This window comes from Notamacropus eugenii, chromosome 7, assembly GCF_028372415.1.
Source record: "Notamacropus eugenii isolate mMacEug1 chromosome 7, mMacEug1.pri_v2, whole genome shotgun sequence".
NCBI lineage: Eukaryota > Metazoa > Chordata > Mammalia > Diprotodontia > Macropodidae > Notamacropus > Notamacropus eugenii.
In genome coordinates, this window is record NC_092878.1 from 21,968,802 (window position 1) to 21,984,364 (window position 15,563).

A 15,563-nucleotide genomic window follows, 5' to 3' on the forward strand; every position below is an offset into this window, starting at 1 on the left:
GGGGCGGGGGAGGGAATGTTTAAATAGCAACCAGTACACAATCACCTTAGTAAAACTACTTCATCTGGATTTTGTGATGTGGACATCTGTGTGGATCTCAAGAGCCATTCCATGGCACGCATAAATATAGCCAGTAAATCCAACTATGTTTCAGCAGTGTTAGTAAACAAGAGTTCTAAATGATATTTTGGGCATTCCATGTTTTCAACATTCAGCAAATTCAACCTAACATCTTACAGTTGCTTTGCCTTCCTTCCCCACCCATTAGTGGAAAAGAAATTTCAGTACTATGGAGGGAAGATTTTCCCGAAGGATTAATAACCCTTTCAAACCTTGAAAGTAAAGCAGCAGGCGAAATCACCATCAAGTTAAAAAGCCCTTGTTAGTGACAACAGTCATCACCACATGGAGAACAGTTTTATCCCATAACCTCATTGCAGGAAACCACAACTCCCCAGTAAGCTGAGGAAATGCATATTAGAAGTGGAATGATTAGCATTGCGCCAGCGTACTTCTGAACAGTAACATATTATGAATGTTTTAATAGAAAATGGGAGATGTTGTGAGGGGGGAAAACACACATATTTTAATAGGATGGATCTGAGGCATTCTAAACAAAGGTAATCATCTTTTAATAAAAAAAAATTATGCTAGTAATGTAGCATGTCAGGCTTTAGTAGTCCTTTATGAATAGTCAAAGCAAATGAATGGATACAATGAGTTTTACAGCGAATCCTCCACAAGTGAAAGTAGCGCATACACCGAGGAGTTGTGGGTAGCAAGAAAATGAGTTTGTCTTGCTGATTGGATGCAGACAAGCAATGAGTTATTCAAGAGCTCACAGTCAAACAAACTGCTTGTGGCGCTGGTACTTGGACCCAATTACCAATTCAGAGGGAAAATAAAAAGCAGTTTCAGTAGAGTCAGGGTGGGAAATATCCAATTAGCACCAATTAGTGAAGTTGCTTCCTACAGCGGAATTCTGGGGACATAAGAAAAAAAAAATAATCTCCCAGAATGCCTGGTGGAGGCATTTATTTACCAGGTGATGAAACTCCTTGAAGAATAACTTGGTGAGGATTTGAGCCTGTGGGATCTGAATACAGATATTACTTGGGACTTGCCTGCTCGATTTGACTGGTCAATCATTGGCTGCACTATTCTTCTTCTGGCATTAATAAACCTGGAACAGAACAGAAGTCCATTCATCAGACCCTTTCTGGGCAATTCGAACACCTTTGCATGAACACTGCAGCAGTTTCAATACAGTGGCGCATGTATTGGAAAGTATGGTTTGACCTTAAAGGCAATTTTCCCCCTAAATGCTCAAAAATAGTTAACTGGCTCATCACCTCCCATCATGTCGCTAGCCAACTCCAAGCCAATTTGGTGGATAGCCTGGGAAAATAAAGTTCTAAATGGGAAGGAGAACTTCTGGTAAATTACAATTATGTCTCTGCCTCTCAGAACAAGTAGGGACCTGGTTATAGTTCACAGGCTGGAAGACTTCTCCTCCCTCCCTGTCCCCCCCTCTCCTTTTCCTCCTCCCCCTCCTCAGCTCCCCCATCTTTGGGAGATTCAGCTTTCCTTTGCAGCTGGCCATAAATGAGGACCAGGCTTTGCACTCTCTGCTTTCACAAGGTATTGTTAGGTCAGCAGAGCCATCAATTAGGCTGTCTGAAGTTTTATCACCAACACAGCAGCATAAGTGCTGGCCCAGAAAGACTTCTGCTCTCCAGCAACTCCTGCAGTTCGAGCCTGTAAAGTCAGGGGTCATTTGGAGGTCAGTGCCAGTTGGGGGCGACCTTTTCAGCCAATGCCGGGACACCCAGGGCAGAGGATAAGGTAACTGCCAACCATAAACTGAGGCACCTTTCAACTCACCAGAAAGGGGGCTACCTCAGGTACACATGTTTAATATTAGTCCCAAAGTAACTTCTTAAAATCAGGTAGTGGATGAATCACAGGAATGTTAGGGGAGAGAGTCAGTTAGTGACTTGGTTAAAAAAAAGAAAAAAAAAAGCCTGGATCTAATTTTGTTGGCAACCCAAAAATAAGTGCCGACTTCATGTTCCTTTAATGTTTAATAATGCCCATCAAATATTCATGTACAGACTGAAGTAGGGTGATAAAAAGAATCCACTTTATTTCTCCAAACTTAATGAAAACAAAGCAATTTCTACCACTTGCCAGGTACACTCACTCATCCTGTACTTTGGAGACATATCCATTGCCCAGTGTGGAATTTCCATAAAGATTTCATAACACTGTGTTTTTAGCCGTGCGAGCATGTGCCTGTGCTCCATGCTGGAATACTGTTAGGGAATGGCTTACAAATAAAAATAACATGGAACAACCACAACTTGGAAGATTTTTCCCCCTCGCTTTCCAATCCTGAGTACAAATCTGCCTTAATGAAGTTTGGCCTTTCGCTCCCCTCCTCTTCGGGAATCCTGGTTCACCATCATTGTGCCCCCATGGTCCCCTGCTACTGCTACAGTCAAGAACTGAAAATTCAATTCCGCCTGACCTTCCTCTCCTACTGGTGCTGATTAGGCAGCAGAATCCCAGCATTCTTAGCTGAGCGTCAAGGAGGGACTTGGAGCTCCTACAAGGTTAAAGTCCATCACAGAGGAGAAAAGACAGTACACAATAATTTGTTTATACCTACAGTAAGCACTCTAGTGGGAATTACGCTAGACAGATGCCCAAGGAACATCGAAGGCCTCTTTTGCATATGGTGCTTGTATCCCAAACCTTCTTGGTCCCTTAAGAAAGTATTACTCGGTGGTCGAAAAATGCCTTTGGATTGGCTAAGGGGAAGCTTGGGTGATACAAGTAAAAGACAGAGAGAGAGTGTGATCTGCATCCCTCCCTCGCCCAGCTTATTTGGAGATGCTGGTGGTGATCTCAACCAGGTTCAACCATCTGAACCTATCCCTGGGACTTCCAGCAACGCTCCTTTCCCTTCTTCTGTTCAAAGGGTCTTAGAGAGGGGCTTAATTTCTCACCTTTTTCTCTCACCTCTGTAGCTGTGCCAACAGAGAACTGACCTGAACCTTTTACATCCCAGTCACCTTTTATCAGCTAAAGTTAAGGCCAATAGAGATTATCAGAAAAGCCAGATAAGAATGTTTTCTCTCCTCCTAGAAGCTTCTAATGGACTGTTCAGAGAGGCAAGACTTCGCCTCCTTTATGGGCTACTACGTGATAATCCTGGTTTTGAGCTTTGTTTTTTTTGCCTTTTCCTCCAACTCCTTGAGTAAAACGAATTGCTATTTTTTCCCTTTTTAATTTCACCCTTTTACTATTTTATTATTTACATCTGGTAGTTGTTCCCTTATTTATGTCTCTCTCTCCCCAGTTCCCCCAAACACTCCCTCACTCACTGAACAGCAAGGCATCATGGTTCTTAGTTCTCAGCAGGAGAACTCCACACTGTCTTCAAACAAATAATTAAGGGGAAGGTTAAAGGTTCACTTAAAGGTCATTTCTTTGGATACTCCTCAGAATGTTTACATTAGCAAAAAAAAAAGGGGGGGGGGTCTGCTCAAAAGGTTTTTCAATGAGGTTTATGCAACAATACAGAACATTAAAAAAGCATTCTGTGTCCTAGCAGGTCTTTATAGGCACACTGAACTTGGAAATGCCACTCCAGGATTACATTTGCAGCAAGTTACCATGGCATGGACTTGATATTCATGAGAAGTTATGGCAGTGGCTTTTTTTGGGGGGGGAGTCCAGTTCAGCTTAATTCTACAATAGGAACTTCCAAAGTGGTTTGTCCATAAGATCCTTTTCCCCCCAAAGGATAGACCTTTTGCTCTTGTGCACTGATTCCATTTGGAATTTCCAAGATTGCCTTCCCCTCAAAATGTGACATATTCCACACATCGCCATTTCTGTCCACATTCATAATTCTACCACCTTTTCCAAGATGACATAGAATTTAAACAAGAAACTATTGAGGTAGCTAAAGCTCTTGATCAAGGAACCACTTATAAATATTGCAGATGGTTTAAAAAATAATTAGCAATAATATGAATTGCTCATTAGAAGGAAACTTTCACATTAAAAAAAAAACCCTCCATGTTGCCATGGGAGCCAGAAGTCTTTCTACCAGAAAACACACCAAAATTTTCAGCACATCTAAATTGTTTTCCCCCCAAGCTAGGTCTGATTTTAATTTGCTTAGTATTGGTAAAAAGGAAATTTTTATCCATAATCATTTCATAGGATTATCCCAAACATGCAAACTTTTTTCCATTTCCTTTGATCTATTTAAAAGCAATTCTTTATATTTCAGCAAAATGTGGACATTCTATTAGGCTGGTTTAGTGGTAGTAGATGACTATCCATTTAGATTCCCTGTAAAATTTGAAGGTTCTAATTGCGAACTATTGAACTTGAACCTTTGAAGGTCCAAGTTTCATTCACATGGAAAAATTCAACTTATTGGTTCAGAAACAAAAGGCTTATTTAAAGAAAGCTCAGAAGGTTTCTTGGACATTAAATGAGTCTTACAAAATAACATTTTGATGAGTTAAGTGTAAATGAATCAGACACATATGGATTAAGTTATCCTTGAATTTCACACAGGTTTTACAAATAAGAAGAAAAGAGGGTCTTGGCAAAAACTTTTTTGGATTTTGCCAAACCCAAAACATTTAAAAAATTGTTTGCGGCATCCAAAGAACCAAAATGCATCAGACTTTACCCAACTTTAAAAAAAAGAAAAGAAAAAGAGTCCTATCAATTATTTCCTATTTTCATTTCTTCTTTATCCAATATTTTAAAATTAATTTGCTATACATTCTATAAGGCCATTCTCTAATGGTCCACTTGTGAGAATTGGATGGGCATCCATCTTGAGAAAATATTACATCACTAAAAGGTGGAATTTTGGGGGGGGGGAGGATACTAGGTATCAAACAGCTGCTAAGATCGTTTTGGGGATTGTGTAGTTTGTGTGTGAGATTTTTTTTTTAATGAAAGAAGTTCTGAGACTTAGCACCTTGTGATGTTTTAAGAACTGCAAACTTTCTATCTAAAATTCATCTAAATAGGAGATACTTCAATCCAGGGGAGAGATATTTAAAATAGAACCAACCTTGGTGGCAAGAGAACTTCTTTCATTTAATCTAGTGGCATTCTGAAAACAATACAACTTCTCTCCCTCATTATTTTCCTCAGAGGAAACAAATATGCTAAAAAAAAAAAAATCAGTGATTATCATTGAGAGTCATCTTTTTCCTGGAATGATATCTCCTGGAGACCAATATCCTCCCTAAAGGAGAGTCAAACTACATGGCTCTGTACACGTTTCTGCAACTGAAATCTGACCACCTTGGTTTTTCTTTTAAAGAATGTTTTTACTCCAAAGCATATTTCAGACCAATAGAAGTAGGTTTGGGTGTCATTCCTCATTGTTGCTGAGTTTCTTTTCTTTTTTTTCCCTTCCTCCCCCTTCTCCTTTAAATGGCTGATAAATCCCTTCTTTCTGGTTCACTTACTTCATGCCACACCTGGTAACCAATTCCTCTAGGCAGCATTCCTTTTCTAAGAAAATGCAAGGCAAAGTGCTGTCACCTGGAAGTCTTCCAGGTCTGAAGTTTCTCCTCAGTCAAGAAAATGAAGACTTGCATCATTTTCACTGGAAGGGTTAAGCAGAATGTTGTTCATTTTGCTTTTTGGGTTTTTTTTAGTTGTATCCAACTTTTCAGGATCCCATTTGGGGTTTTCTTGGCAAAGATACTGGAGCTGTTGGTCATTTCTTCTCTAGCTCATCTTACAGATGAGGAAACTGAGGCAAACATGGTGAAGTGTCTTGCCCAGGGTCACACAACTAGTACAAGTCATGGATAGGACTGAACTGTTGACTAGAGAGGGGCCATCAGATAAACGTGTGTGGGGGGAGGCAGTGCAAGGAGATGTGGCAGGCAGCACAAAAATTTGGATCTCAACATTTCACAAATTAAAAACACCTCCACGTTCACCTACCACAAACACTCATACATGGAGGTCTCATGTTCAAAGTAGGAAATTGAAAGTTGCAGGAAAGATGTTTGAACCCTGGCAGCAGTGAAAGATTTTGCCTTTTTTTTTTTTAACTCTTCCTCATACCCACAGAGAGGTAATTCAGTTATTAAGTTTTCTCATGTTTTTTTTTACCCCAAAGATCACAAGAAAGCAATTCCCTCTATGCTGAGATTCTGGCTAAGAGTGAGATTTTTGCAAAGAATGCATTAAAAGGACTAAGTCAGTTAAGCCAGTCTGATGATTTGGAATGAGAGCTCAGGCACATGAATGGCTGGTTATGTGTGCAAATCCATTTTACATCAATGGATAGACAGTAGGCCTTGTTAGATAGCTGTAGATGTAAATGAAGAATAATCTTCCATAAGCTTTAAATATTTTCCATGAGTTTAGAATGACAACTTAATGCAATATTAGATTTGTACACAAAACTCAACTTGTACCACAATTATATGTTTCTTTTCAAAGTGGGGTATTTCCTCCACCAGTACAGATCACAACCAGACAGGTTAGAAAATAAATTCCAAGAAGCTGACTGAGGAACGTAGAGGTCTATTAACTTACCCAGGATCACCTCAATGGTATTCTGACCCATATTTTTCGGCTTACTAGACCGAAGGAAATGAAGACATTTTGCTAGCCAAGGTCACAAATACTTTGCAGCTCTATGAACACATTCTCATTGGTGGACGGCTACTAGTGAAGCAGATACAGAAACAGTTGTAAAGAAGGGGAAAATAAGATCTTCTTAAAGTTCCTTTACAACTGAATATATCTTATTTTGTTTGTTTGGGTCTAAGGTTAGTTCTTGGTTGTCCTCTGCCTGCTCATTCAGCCTTGCCTGACTACAAGACCATTGGGATGACTTGACTACCTGGTCTCTTCTACTGAATTACACAACCCTGGGCCCTGACTTCCTCAATAATGCCATGTGTCAGACTTTTATGGTTTTCTACTAAATTCTCTCAGAATTTATCTACCTCCTTTAAAAAAAAGGCCTGTGTTCTCTCAGAGAGGACAGTTAACCAATCCAATAAGCAAACTTCTGTTAATCTAAAAAGCCATGTGTGCTGGAAGGCAAGTCACTTAAGCAGTCTGGGCTTTAGGTTCCATCTCTGTAAAATAAGGGAGTCAGGTTAGCTGATCTCGGAGGTTCCTTCAGTTGCTAAGATTTCATATTGATGATATACCTTCAAGGCAACATTCATTCAACACATCAGGGGCATTTTGTTCACAGTGTCTTAATACAAAGTGTATTGTGTAACTCTGATGGTGCGAATTTCAAATAGTGTGGCAGGTAGTCAGGGAGATGTTTGGGGCACGTGGACTTCTCATTGCTCTCTGATTCTTATTGTATAGACTGCCACCTAATCTGCCTATACACAGGGCCAGACTTGTTTGCTCAAATAAAATTTAATGCACATGCTTTCTATGTATCCTGAACTCCAAAAACAACATTTTACTCACCTGCCCTAGGCCTAGAACAATTTATAACAACTTCATTCATTTTATTACATGATTATGAACTTCCTGGAGGTAAAGCCAGATCAGTAAAGCAAAGTTGATAGGCTAATTCATTTGGGGGTATGTACTGTAAGCCTTCTGTAACTAACAATGTAGCTTTTAGGGTGCGGACAGGAGCAAAAACTTTTGGGAAATTTCAAGCTGGATAAAAAAAATTTCATTTTATATCTTTTTGAATGCTGAGCAACAGGAAACACTTTTCCCTGAATTTAATCACACCTGATGGCACAAAACAAAACATCCCAGGCGGTTATGGTTTTTGAAGCACTATTACTCTTTAGAATACCATCAGATTATTCATATTTGGTTATTTATCATAAACTATAAATACATTCTTCTGGAGTTACCTGAAACCCAAGGAGACAAGACATAACTGGGATCTATCCCTTTCAAGATAAAATGCTAAGTCAACAGACATCGGATGTAGCGTTATCACCACAAACTTGTACTTGATTTATTGCTGATGAGAATCACCTAGAAGCTGAATTACTTTGAAAGTTTTACGACTGATATTTAAATTTCAGGTTGGTATACCTACCACTCAGAAGAGATTCTGAAAACAACCTCTTTTCCCAAATACCAAAGGCACATGGCAATTTTATTCTGGTCTATCAGCAGGTGAGGCCATTTTCAAATGGATCCTTAATTCTCAAACCTGTTCATTTGTTTGGATACTCCAGACTGGATTTTTCAACCACTTAAGTCACCTGACAGTCACTTACAGACGCTTCTGGAGAGTTGCTATTAAGTTTTCGTCATTTACTAATTCTCCCTAAGAGGAGGGAATCCTGATGAATTTAGTATCTGTTTAACTTTTATGCTTACCTTTGATGGAAGTATTAATTCTCTATCCTACTTCTCAGTGGAAACTACCTAAGCATTAACTTGCCAGGAAAAAAAATGCACTGAGCTGTTTAGCAATTATGTATTAGATGTGTTTGAAGAGATCAAGGTGCACTCCTATGCCCTGTGCTATGGATATATCTCTGATTAGCTTGTCATCCGCTCTGAAGAAGATGTAGGCTGATTCTCCTAGACTGGAGAGCAGGCCAGCTGTTAGCTGCCTGTCAAGCCCTCAAGTGGACAAGTAGTCCAGAAGCAAAAATGTCACTCCTTTGATCTGGCAAGGAGCAGCTGCTGATTTATAGAGTAGGACTTTGTTCTTCCGATCTATTTTACTCTCTTTCCTAAGGCAGAACCACAAAATCCAGGAGAAAAAAAAAAAGTGCCTTTCCCTGCAACATCAACAAGCTCTGACAACTGCAGCAGGGTTTTTCTTGGCCCTAACAAAGCTCTCAGGCATCTCCTTTGACGCTCACCTTTTTCTCCCTCCCCCTTTTTGCCATGCGGTAGTTATTGTTTAATTCAGCTTCTGTAAATGGAATGGACTCTGGCCAGCAAGCCTGGGGCATAAACACACCTGTATGAAAGGAGCCTTATTGTAGCAACCATCTACGACCAAGTTGCACATGAACTACCAGTTCCTGAGTTCAGAAACAACACTCCATTTCTCCTGACAGCAAATTTTACCCTAAGTGAGCTTCTATTTTTGGAGGCACTGACCAAATTTTTGTCATTTCCCTCCTGCCATTGTCATTAAAATATTTAAATTGAAGAGAAAAATCATAGTCTGGAAAAAACTTATTTTTTCCTCATATCTGTCACCAAACAGATCAAAATCAAAGTCGTTTGATGTGTCGAATCTTTCTATAGTCTTCATTAGATGTAGTGAGACAAAGCAGCGTATTATATTGGGTACTGGAGTTGGTGTGAGGGGCGAGTTGAGTTCAAGTCCTTCCTTGGATGCATGTTAGCTGTGTGACTGAGCAAACTTCTTGCTGCCCCCAAGCAATTCTCTAAGCCTAATAAGGCACAGATCAACTTGTGCTTTGCGTCAGCGGAGAGAATTTCCACACCAGAAGTGATTTCCTCACAATAATGAAATTACAAGTCCATCCCCCCAAAATAATTTTGATCACTTAAATACAGAAGAAAATGTATTAAAATACTTTAGCAAAAGTGACCCTCAAATCATCAAGGCATTGGTTTCCATAATGCTGGTCTCATTATCACCAACTTACACTGACAAAAGCCTCCCTGAATAACATTTGGGGAAATTACCAAATATGCCACCCACATCTTACTTGCTAAGAATTAATATGGCCTCACGCTCATTATCATATTCTCAAGAGGATCACCCTGCCAGGTCAATGAAGCTTTGTATGAAAGGTAGAAAATTATTTCTGTGGAATATATGCTGGAAAAGATGCTTCATGAATTTCCTAGCCAGCATTTTTTAATCAACCTACACCATTTTCACCAATTATTTTCCTAGAACTTACTACTTATATGCCAGTGATGAATGAATATCTAAAAAATAAGTAAGTAAATAAATCCTTTGGAAACTCAAAATTGGCTAAATCTTCTTTTACAGAAGGGAGGAAAACAGATGGCTTCTGGTCTAAAGATACAGAGAAACATGGAGTTGGAAAAAGACCATGAAGATCATGTAGTCCAACAGTTCTCAAACTTTCTGGTCTAGGCACTCTTTTACAATCTTAGAAATTATTAAGGAATTCCCAAAGAGCTTTTGTTTATGTGACTTGTATCTATCAATTTTGTTGAGCCATTTTCCAGGTGCATCTGACTCTCCAGGACCCCATTGAATTAGAGCACCAGTTAGATATAGTCCATGTGAGAGTTGATTGAACTAGAGGGAAAGGAAAGGGAATGTAACATGCATTTATTAAGCAAGTGTATGACTGGCACTCTGCTACATTCTTTACAGATATTTCATTTGATCCAGATAGTAGCAGTGAAAATGAAAAGGAAGGGGTGGGTACGAGAGACATTTAGGGAACTAGAATTGACAGGGCTTGGAATCTGGTTAGACACGGGAAGTCTGTGAAAGAAACAGATACAGAAAGATATCAGAGGTAAATGGGGTTATGGTGGTACCATTATCAGACACACAACAGTTAAAGAAAAAGGGCAGGGTCTCCTCTCTCCTTCAGAAGTGATGGTGAATGAGGTTATTAGTTAAGTTTTGTACATGTTAAGTGTGATGTGTGGTTGGGACATCGGGTGTTATCTTGAACATGAAGCTGGGAACGTGATTGAGCTCTGAAGAGTTCAGGGCTTGAGAAAGGTTTGGGAATCCTTGATAAAATTCATAACTAACGTCACAAAGTGAACAAATTTGCTGAGAAGAAGTAAGCCCCACATCCAGAATTTTGGGGGATCCTTATATATATGGAGTGGTAGAAAAATGAACTGATGACATGAAGTGGTATGAAAGGTAGGGAGAGAATGACAAGAGGCCAGTGGCAGGTAAGCTAAGGAAGAAAAGAATATCAATCGTGAAGAGATATTCAATAATAACCCACTAGCAACAGAAAGCAAGTCATCAAGCATTTATTAATCACTTACTGTGTACCAGGCACTGTCCTAAACTCTAAAGAACAGCTCCCGCCCCTAAGAAACTCACAATCTAATGGAGGAGGGGGAAGGGAAGAGAAGCTGTATACAGGATAATTTAGAGGTAATCTCACAGGTAAGTCATTATCTTGGGTTCAAAGAAATATCATGCAAGTACAGAATGGGGCAGGTATAGATAGATACCAGTTCATGAGGAAACAGAATTGTTGAGCAGAGATAGGGGCAGGAGGAGGTTTCATGGACCATGAACTCAGTATGAGTCAGAGAATGATGAGTTGGCCAAGAAGGCTACTGAAACCAAAGGCTACAGTAATAGAGGCATATTGTCCAAAATGAGTGGGCACATGGACCACTGCCCTGGTCATACTATATCTGTAGTATTGTCATTAGTATTTGGCACTGCCACTCTTTAGAAAAGAGACAAGTTGTCATGGCTCTTAAATGCCAAGGGGAGTTTAGATTTAATGTGATTCAAATACATCGTCCCCGTAGACTCTTGAGTCACATAAAGAAAACTGTGTTTGAGGACGATTATTTCATTAGTTTTATGACTGTAATGGGGATGAGGTGATGGTGATCTGAACAAAAGCTTAGAGTAAAAGGTACAGCAAAATCCCAAAGAAGTGACAGAGAATGCATTTTTCTGAATTGGGTGATGAATCGTCTATGTGGGAAACAAAAAAGTTAAAAAAAAAGAGAAAAACAAGATAGAACTTGACACCTGGAAAGGTGATAATGTAGTTAATGGCAATGTCAAAATTAGGGAACAATCTCATCTTGGTGGTTAAGGTATGGGTTTAAGATGAGATTTTAAAAAATTTATTTTTGTTTTTAAGACATTTTTATCAACACATTAAATTTCCCTCTACTAAGACACTTCATGGGACCATAGATCTAGAGTTAAAGGGATCTCAGAGGTCATTTTGTCCAATCTCCTCATTTTGCAGATGAGGAAATTGAGGCCCAAAGAATCAAAGTATTTTGCCTAAAGTTATTCAGGTAAGCGGCATATCTGTGCTTCAAATTCAGTGCTTTTTCTACCACATCATGATGCTATATAGGTAGCTGGACGATCTACAGGACTAGACAACAGCAAGAGAGGTTAGGACTGAATGTACGGATATAAATGTAATCCTTTTAATGGATGAGAACATGACTCATTTATCTTTGTATCTCCCCCAAGGGCCTACCTCAGGGCACCGCACATTGCAGAAACTTAATAAATGTTTGGTGAACAAATGAATAGATTTGGGGGCCATCTCATCCTTCCTCTCTTCCTCCCTCCCAAATTATCTGCCTTACAGAGCCATAACAAAAAGTATGGCCAGCTGCTTGTATCAAAAGAATAGTATTTGCTTTTCATAAAGAATCCCTGATGAGGGTACAGTGGCCTAAAAATACACTCCCTGTGGTATATCAACATATAACTTTCAATTGTCAGTAAAATTTTATTTTTTAAATGAAATGTTTTTTTGTTTTGACTTACTAGACACCAACAAATCCCCAAATAAACCTCTTCCCACAGTACATTCCCTCAAAATGGAGAAATAAATCATTAAAATAGAGTGATTTTTGCTAATATTTCAGTAAGAAAGAAATCACAGCCTTATTTCTATTATTTTTCTCTGTGTCCAGAGAATTTACAGGCCTGATTTTTGGAGGCCTGTGGCCAACTTATATACAGAAGGTCTAATTTGTGCTAAAATGTGATCACTTTCTTGTCTAATGGTGACTTAGATGAAAGGTTGTTTTTTTAAATCACGTGTGAAAATTCCAAGAGGACTGACTATGGACTTGTTAAACAGTACCACAAAGTGATCAATTTTTTTTTAAGGGCAAGTTTTCTCTATGTGGTGGCTTCTCAATTAGAATAGAATTGATTTTTAAAAATGTTCCATTTAAATGAGACCCCCATTAGGTATGATGGCTCCCAAACTGTAATGCCCTTTAAAACCATATTTTACTTTTCAAATTGACTTTTATGATGAAAAGACTATCCCTTCCCCTAAAAGGGTGGTGAAACAAATGGTTCTGAAGTCCCAGTCCTTCAACTCAGGACAAACTAACTCAGCATCAGCAACCTAAAAGAGTTGGTGCTGAGGAGGGGGTATGCATGTGAATATCCCCCTATCCCTTTCATTTCCTTGCTGAGTTCCTTTCTCTAAATCAGCAGGGGGGCTTAAAAAGATCAGATTGATGTTTCCCTGAAGTGTTTGGATGGGCTAGGCGCTTATCTTTATTTCAGTTCTCCTGCTGGTTTAGAAGAAAGGATGTAGCAGAAAAGAAGTGAGGACGAGTGGCAATATTCTGAAGACCCTTTTCTCAACCCTCCTGGTCTTTGCTGAGTTGTAGGTGGTATTCTAGTTTGAGAGGTTGAGATTTTTTAACACTTTAAAAAAATAATAATAAATAAGAAACCTACCCAGTGCTACAAATGTTAGGGTTGCTTTAGTCAAAAAGAAAAAAACCACTAAAATTAATCACCCACATAAAATAAACATAGTTGTTAGAGAAATTATTGGAAATTGGAGTATAGGGTGTTTCTTCTATTGGTTTAAAAAACACATGGATACTGAAATCTAAATGCCATGTAAACAGCTCATATAAGCATTTGACAGGGATGTCAGTAACAGACAAACTGTCCATGAAAAGTACATTTAAATTCACTTTAAGTTATCTACACACAAACAATGTTATCTTGCAATGACTATTAAAAATATTTAAAAATGAAATTTAAAAATAAAATATGTTCTGTTACTATCAAAGTAAAAAAACATCTATTCTTTAGCTCTATGAGATTTCGTACAATAACAGTGAGTACGCTGATCAAAATTAAGGAGCAAATTGGAATAAAAAAATGAGTTTCCCATTTTTGGTGATAAAACAATACTTAAAAAAAGTTTAAGGGAGGCTGGTAGAAAGTACACCGCTATCCCTGGAAAACTCCCACAGATGTTATAGCCAGTCTTTCCAATATTATCACCCACAAAAATTTTATCATCATCATAATCATAAAAGACATAAAATGTATCTTTATAAATCACGAGAGACCCAGCAGCCCTGCAACATTGTCACATCAGCTTTAATCCTTTAAAAAAAATTAGCCTCACTAACATTTATATAGTTCTTAAAGGCATACATCCTCTTATTTGATCCTCCCAACAGCCCTGAGGGGTGGATGCTACTATTATCACCCCCAGTTTATAAGATGAGGAATCTGAGTCCGAGAGAGGATGAATGACTTGCCCAGAGTCACAGAGCTACTAAGGATCTGAGGCAGGATTCAAACTCGAGTCCTCCTTACTCCCAAGGGAAAACCTAGGTAGGGCTGGAGCCAAAGAAATTTAGTGAGTGATGTCCTCTGGGTGAAGCAAGTTTAAGTGAAGCTGCGAGAGAGGAAGCTGTTGTTGTGTTTGTCCTTCGTTGCTGAAGAAGACCAAGCCATAAGAGAAATGATCTTTGGGATTGCGGTGGTGGTGGGGGTGGTGGTGAAGGTGTCTGTAGGAGGTCATACACTTAAGAAAATCTGATTGGATTTTTTTCAGATTTTTATAACTTAAGTGAAAATTGTATTATTCCTATTTCCCCGAAAAAAACAACTTTAAGAAAATGAAGACCAGTCAGTTATTCTATCTGGTGACATATGTATAATATAGATGTATTATATGTCTATATTATAGGTAATATATTTGTATGTGTATAAACACATATTACCCATGTATATATAGATATATCTCCAGATAGAGTAATTTACTGCTCTCCATATTTTACATCTATGCATATACATTTATATAGGTATATACTGTACAGATTTATACTTATCCTAGAAAGGCAATTAACTTCAATTCACAGTGATTACTTCACTGCCATGACCCAGCTTTTTGCTTGTAACAACGGGGAATTATAACAATGTAAATTAGAAGTTAAAGATAATAGACTTTATGATCTTCGGTTTCCTTATTTAAAAAATGATAGGTGTAATGTTTTTAGCAAGGTGTAGTTGAAATAGTGATGGATTTAGAGTCTGGAACTGAGTTTAAAACCTGATTCTGCCTCTTGCTACCTGTGTAATGCTTGGGGGGCAGTTGCCTATCCTTTCTGGGTGTCTGTTTCTTCATTAAAATGGTGGAGTTGAACTGATGACTCAACTGTAAATCTAGCATTTTATCATCACTAGCTTTCTTCTTAGGTCGAGATTCCTGTGTTAGTATTTAATTCCTATAGATAGGATTCATCTTTGCTTAGTAATTAACAGTATTTCTACAATTCTATGAATGCCCCATATTTTCCATTGGTTAAAAATTCAGTTTTAATTCTTAAAACATGAGGCTCTTGAAAATTTTGGAACAAACCTAGTACCCATGTGTATTGAGCAATATGTATTGGTGCTCTCCATTCCAAATTACCTTATAGTTAATGACTTTGCATTTTTATTAATTCTTTTTAACTTTATTTTCTATCAATTTATTTATGTCCTTGTTTTCTCTACTTCTGGTAAGTAGGGCTTATTTCATTCACTGTGTTTGTTACTTAGCATGGTACCCAAAACTGAACACATGCTGGTT

The 15,563-nt window shown here is 38.4% G+C and overlaps 1 protein-coding gene across 8 annotated transcripts in view; it reads right to left on the reverse strand.

Annotated features, from left to right (window-relative positions):
• The window catches only part of MEIS2 (Meis homeobox 2), a 223,599-nt gene that overhangs the window by 4,579 nt on the left and 203,457 nt on the right, over positions 1–15,563 (reverse strand). For all 8 annotated transcript variants that reach the window (XM_072624919.1, XM_072624923.1, XM_072624918.1 and 5 more), the window contains exon 10: positions 1,125–1,183. In XM_072624919.1, the coding sequence (XP_072481020.1) occupies positions 1,125–1,183 (59 nt within the window). The remainder of the gene's footprint in view (positions 1–1,124; positions 1,184–15,563) is intronic.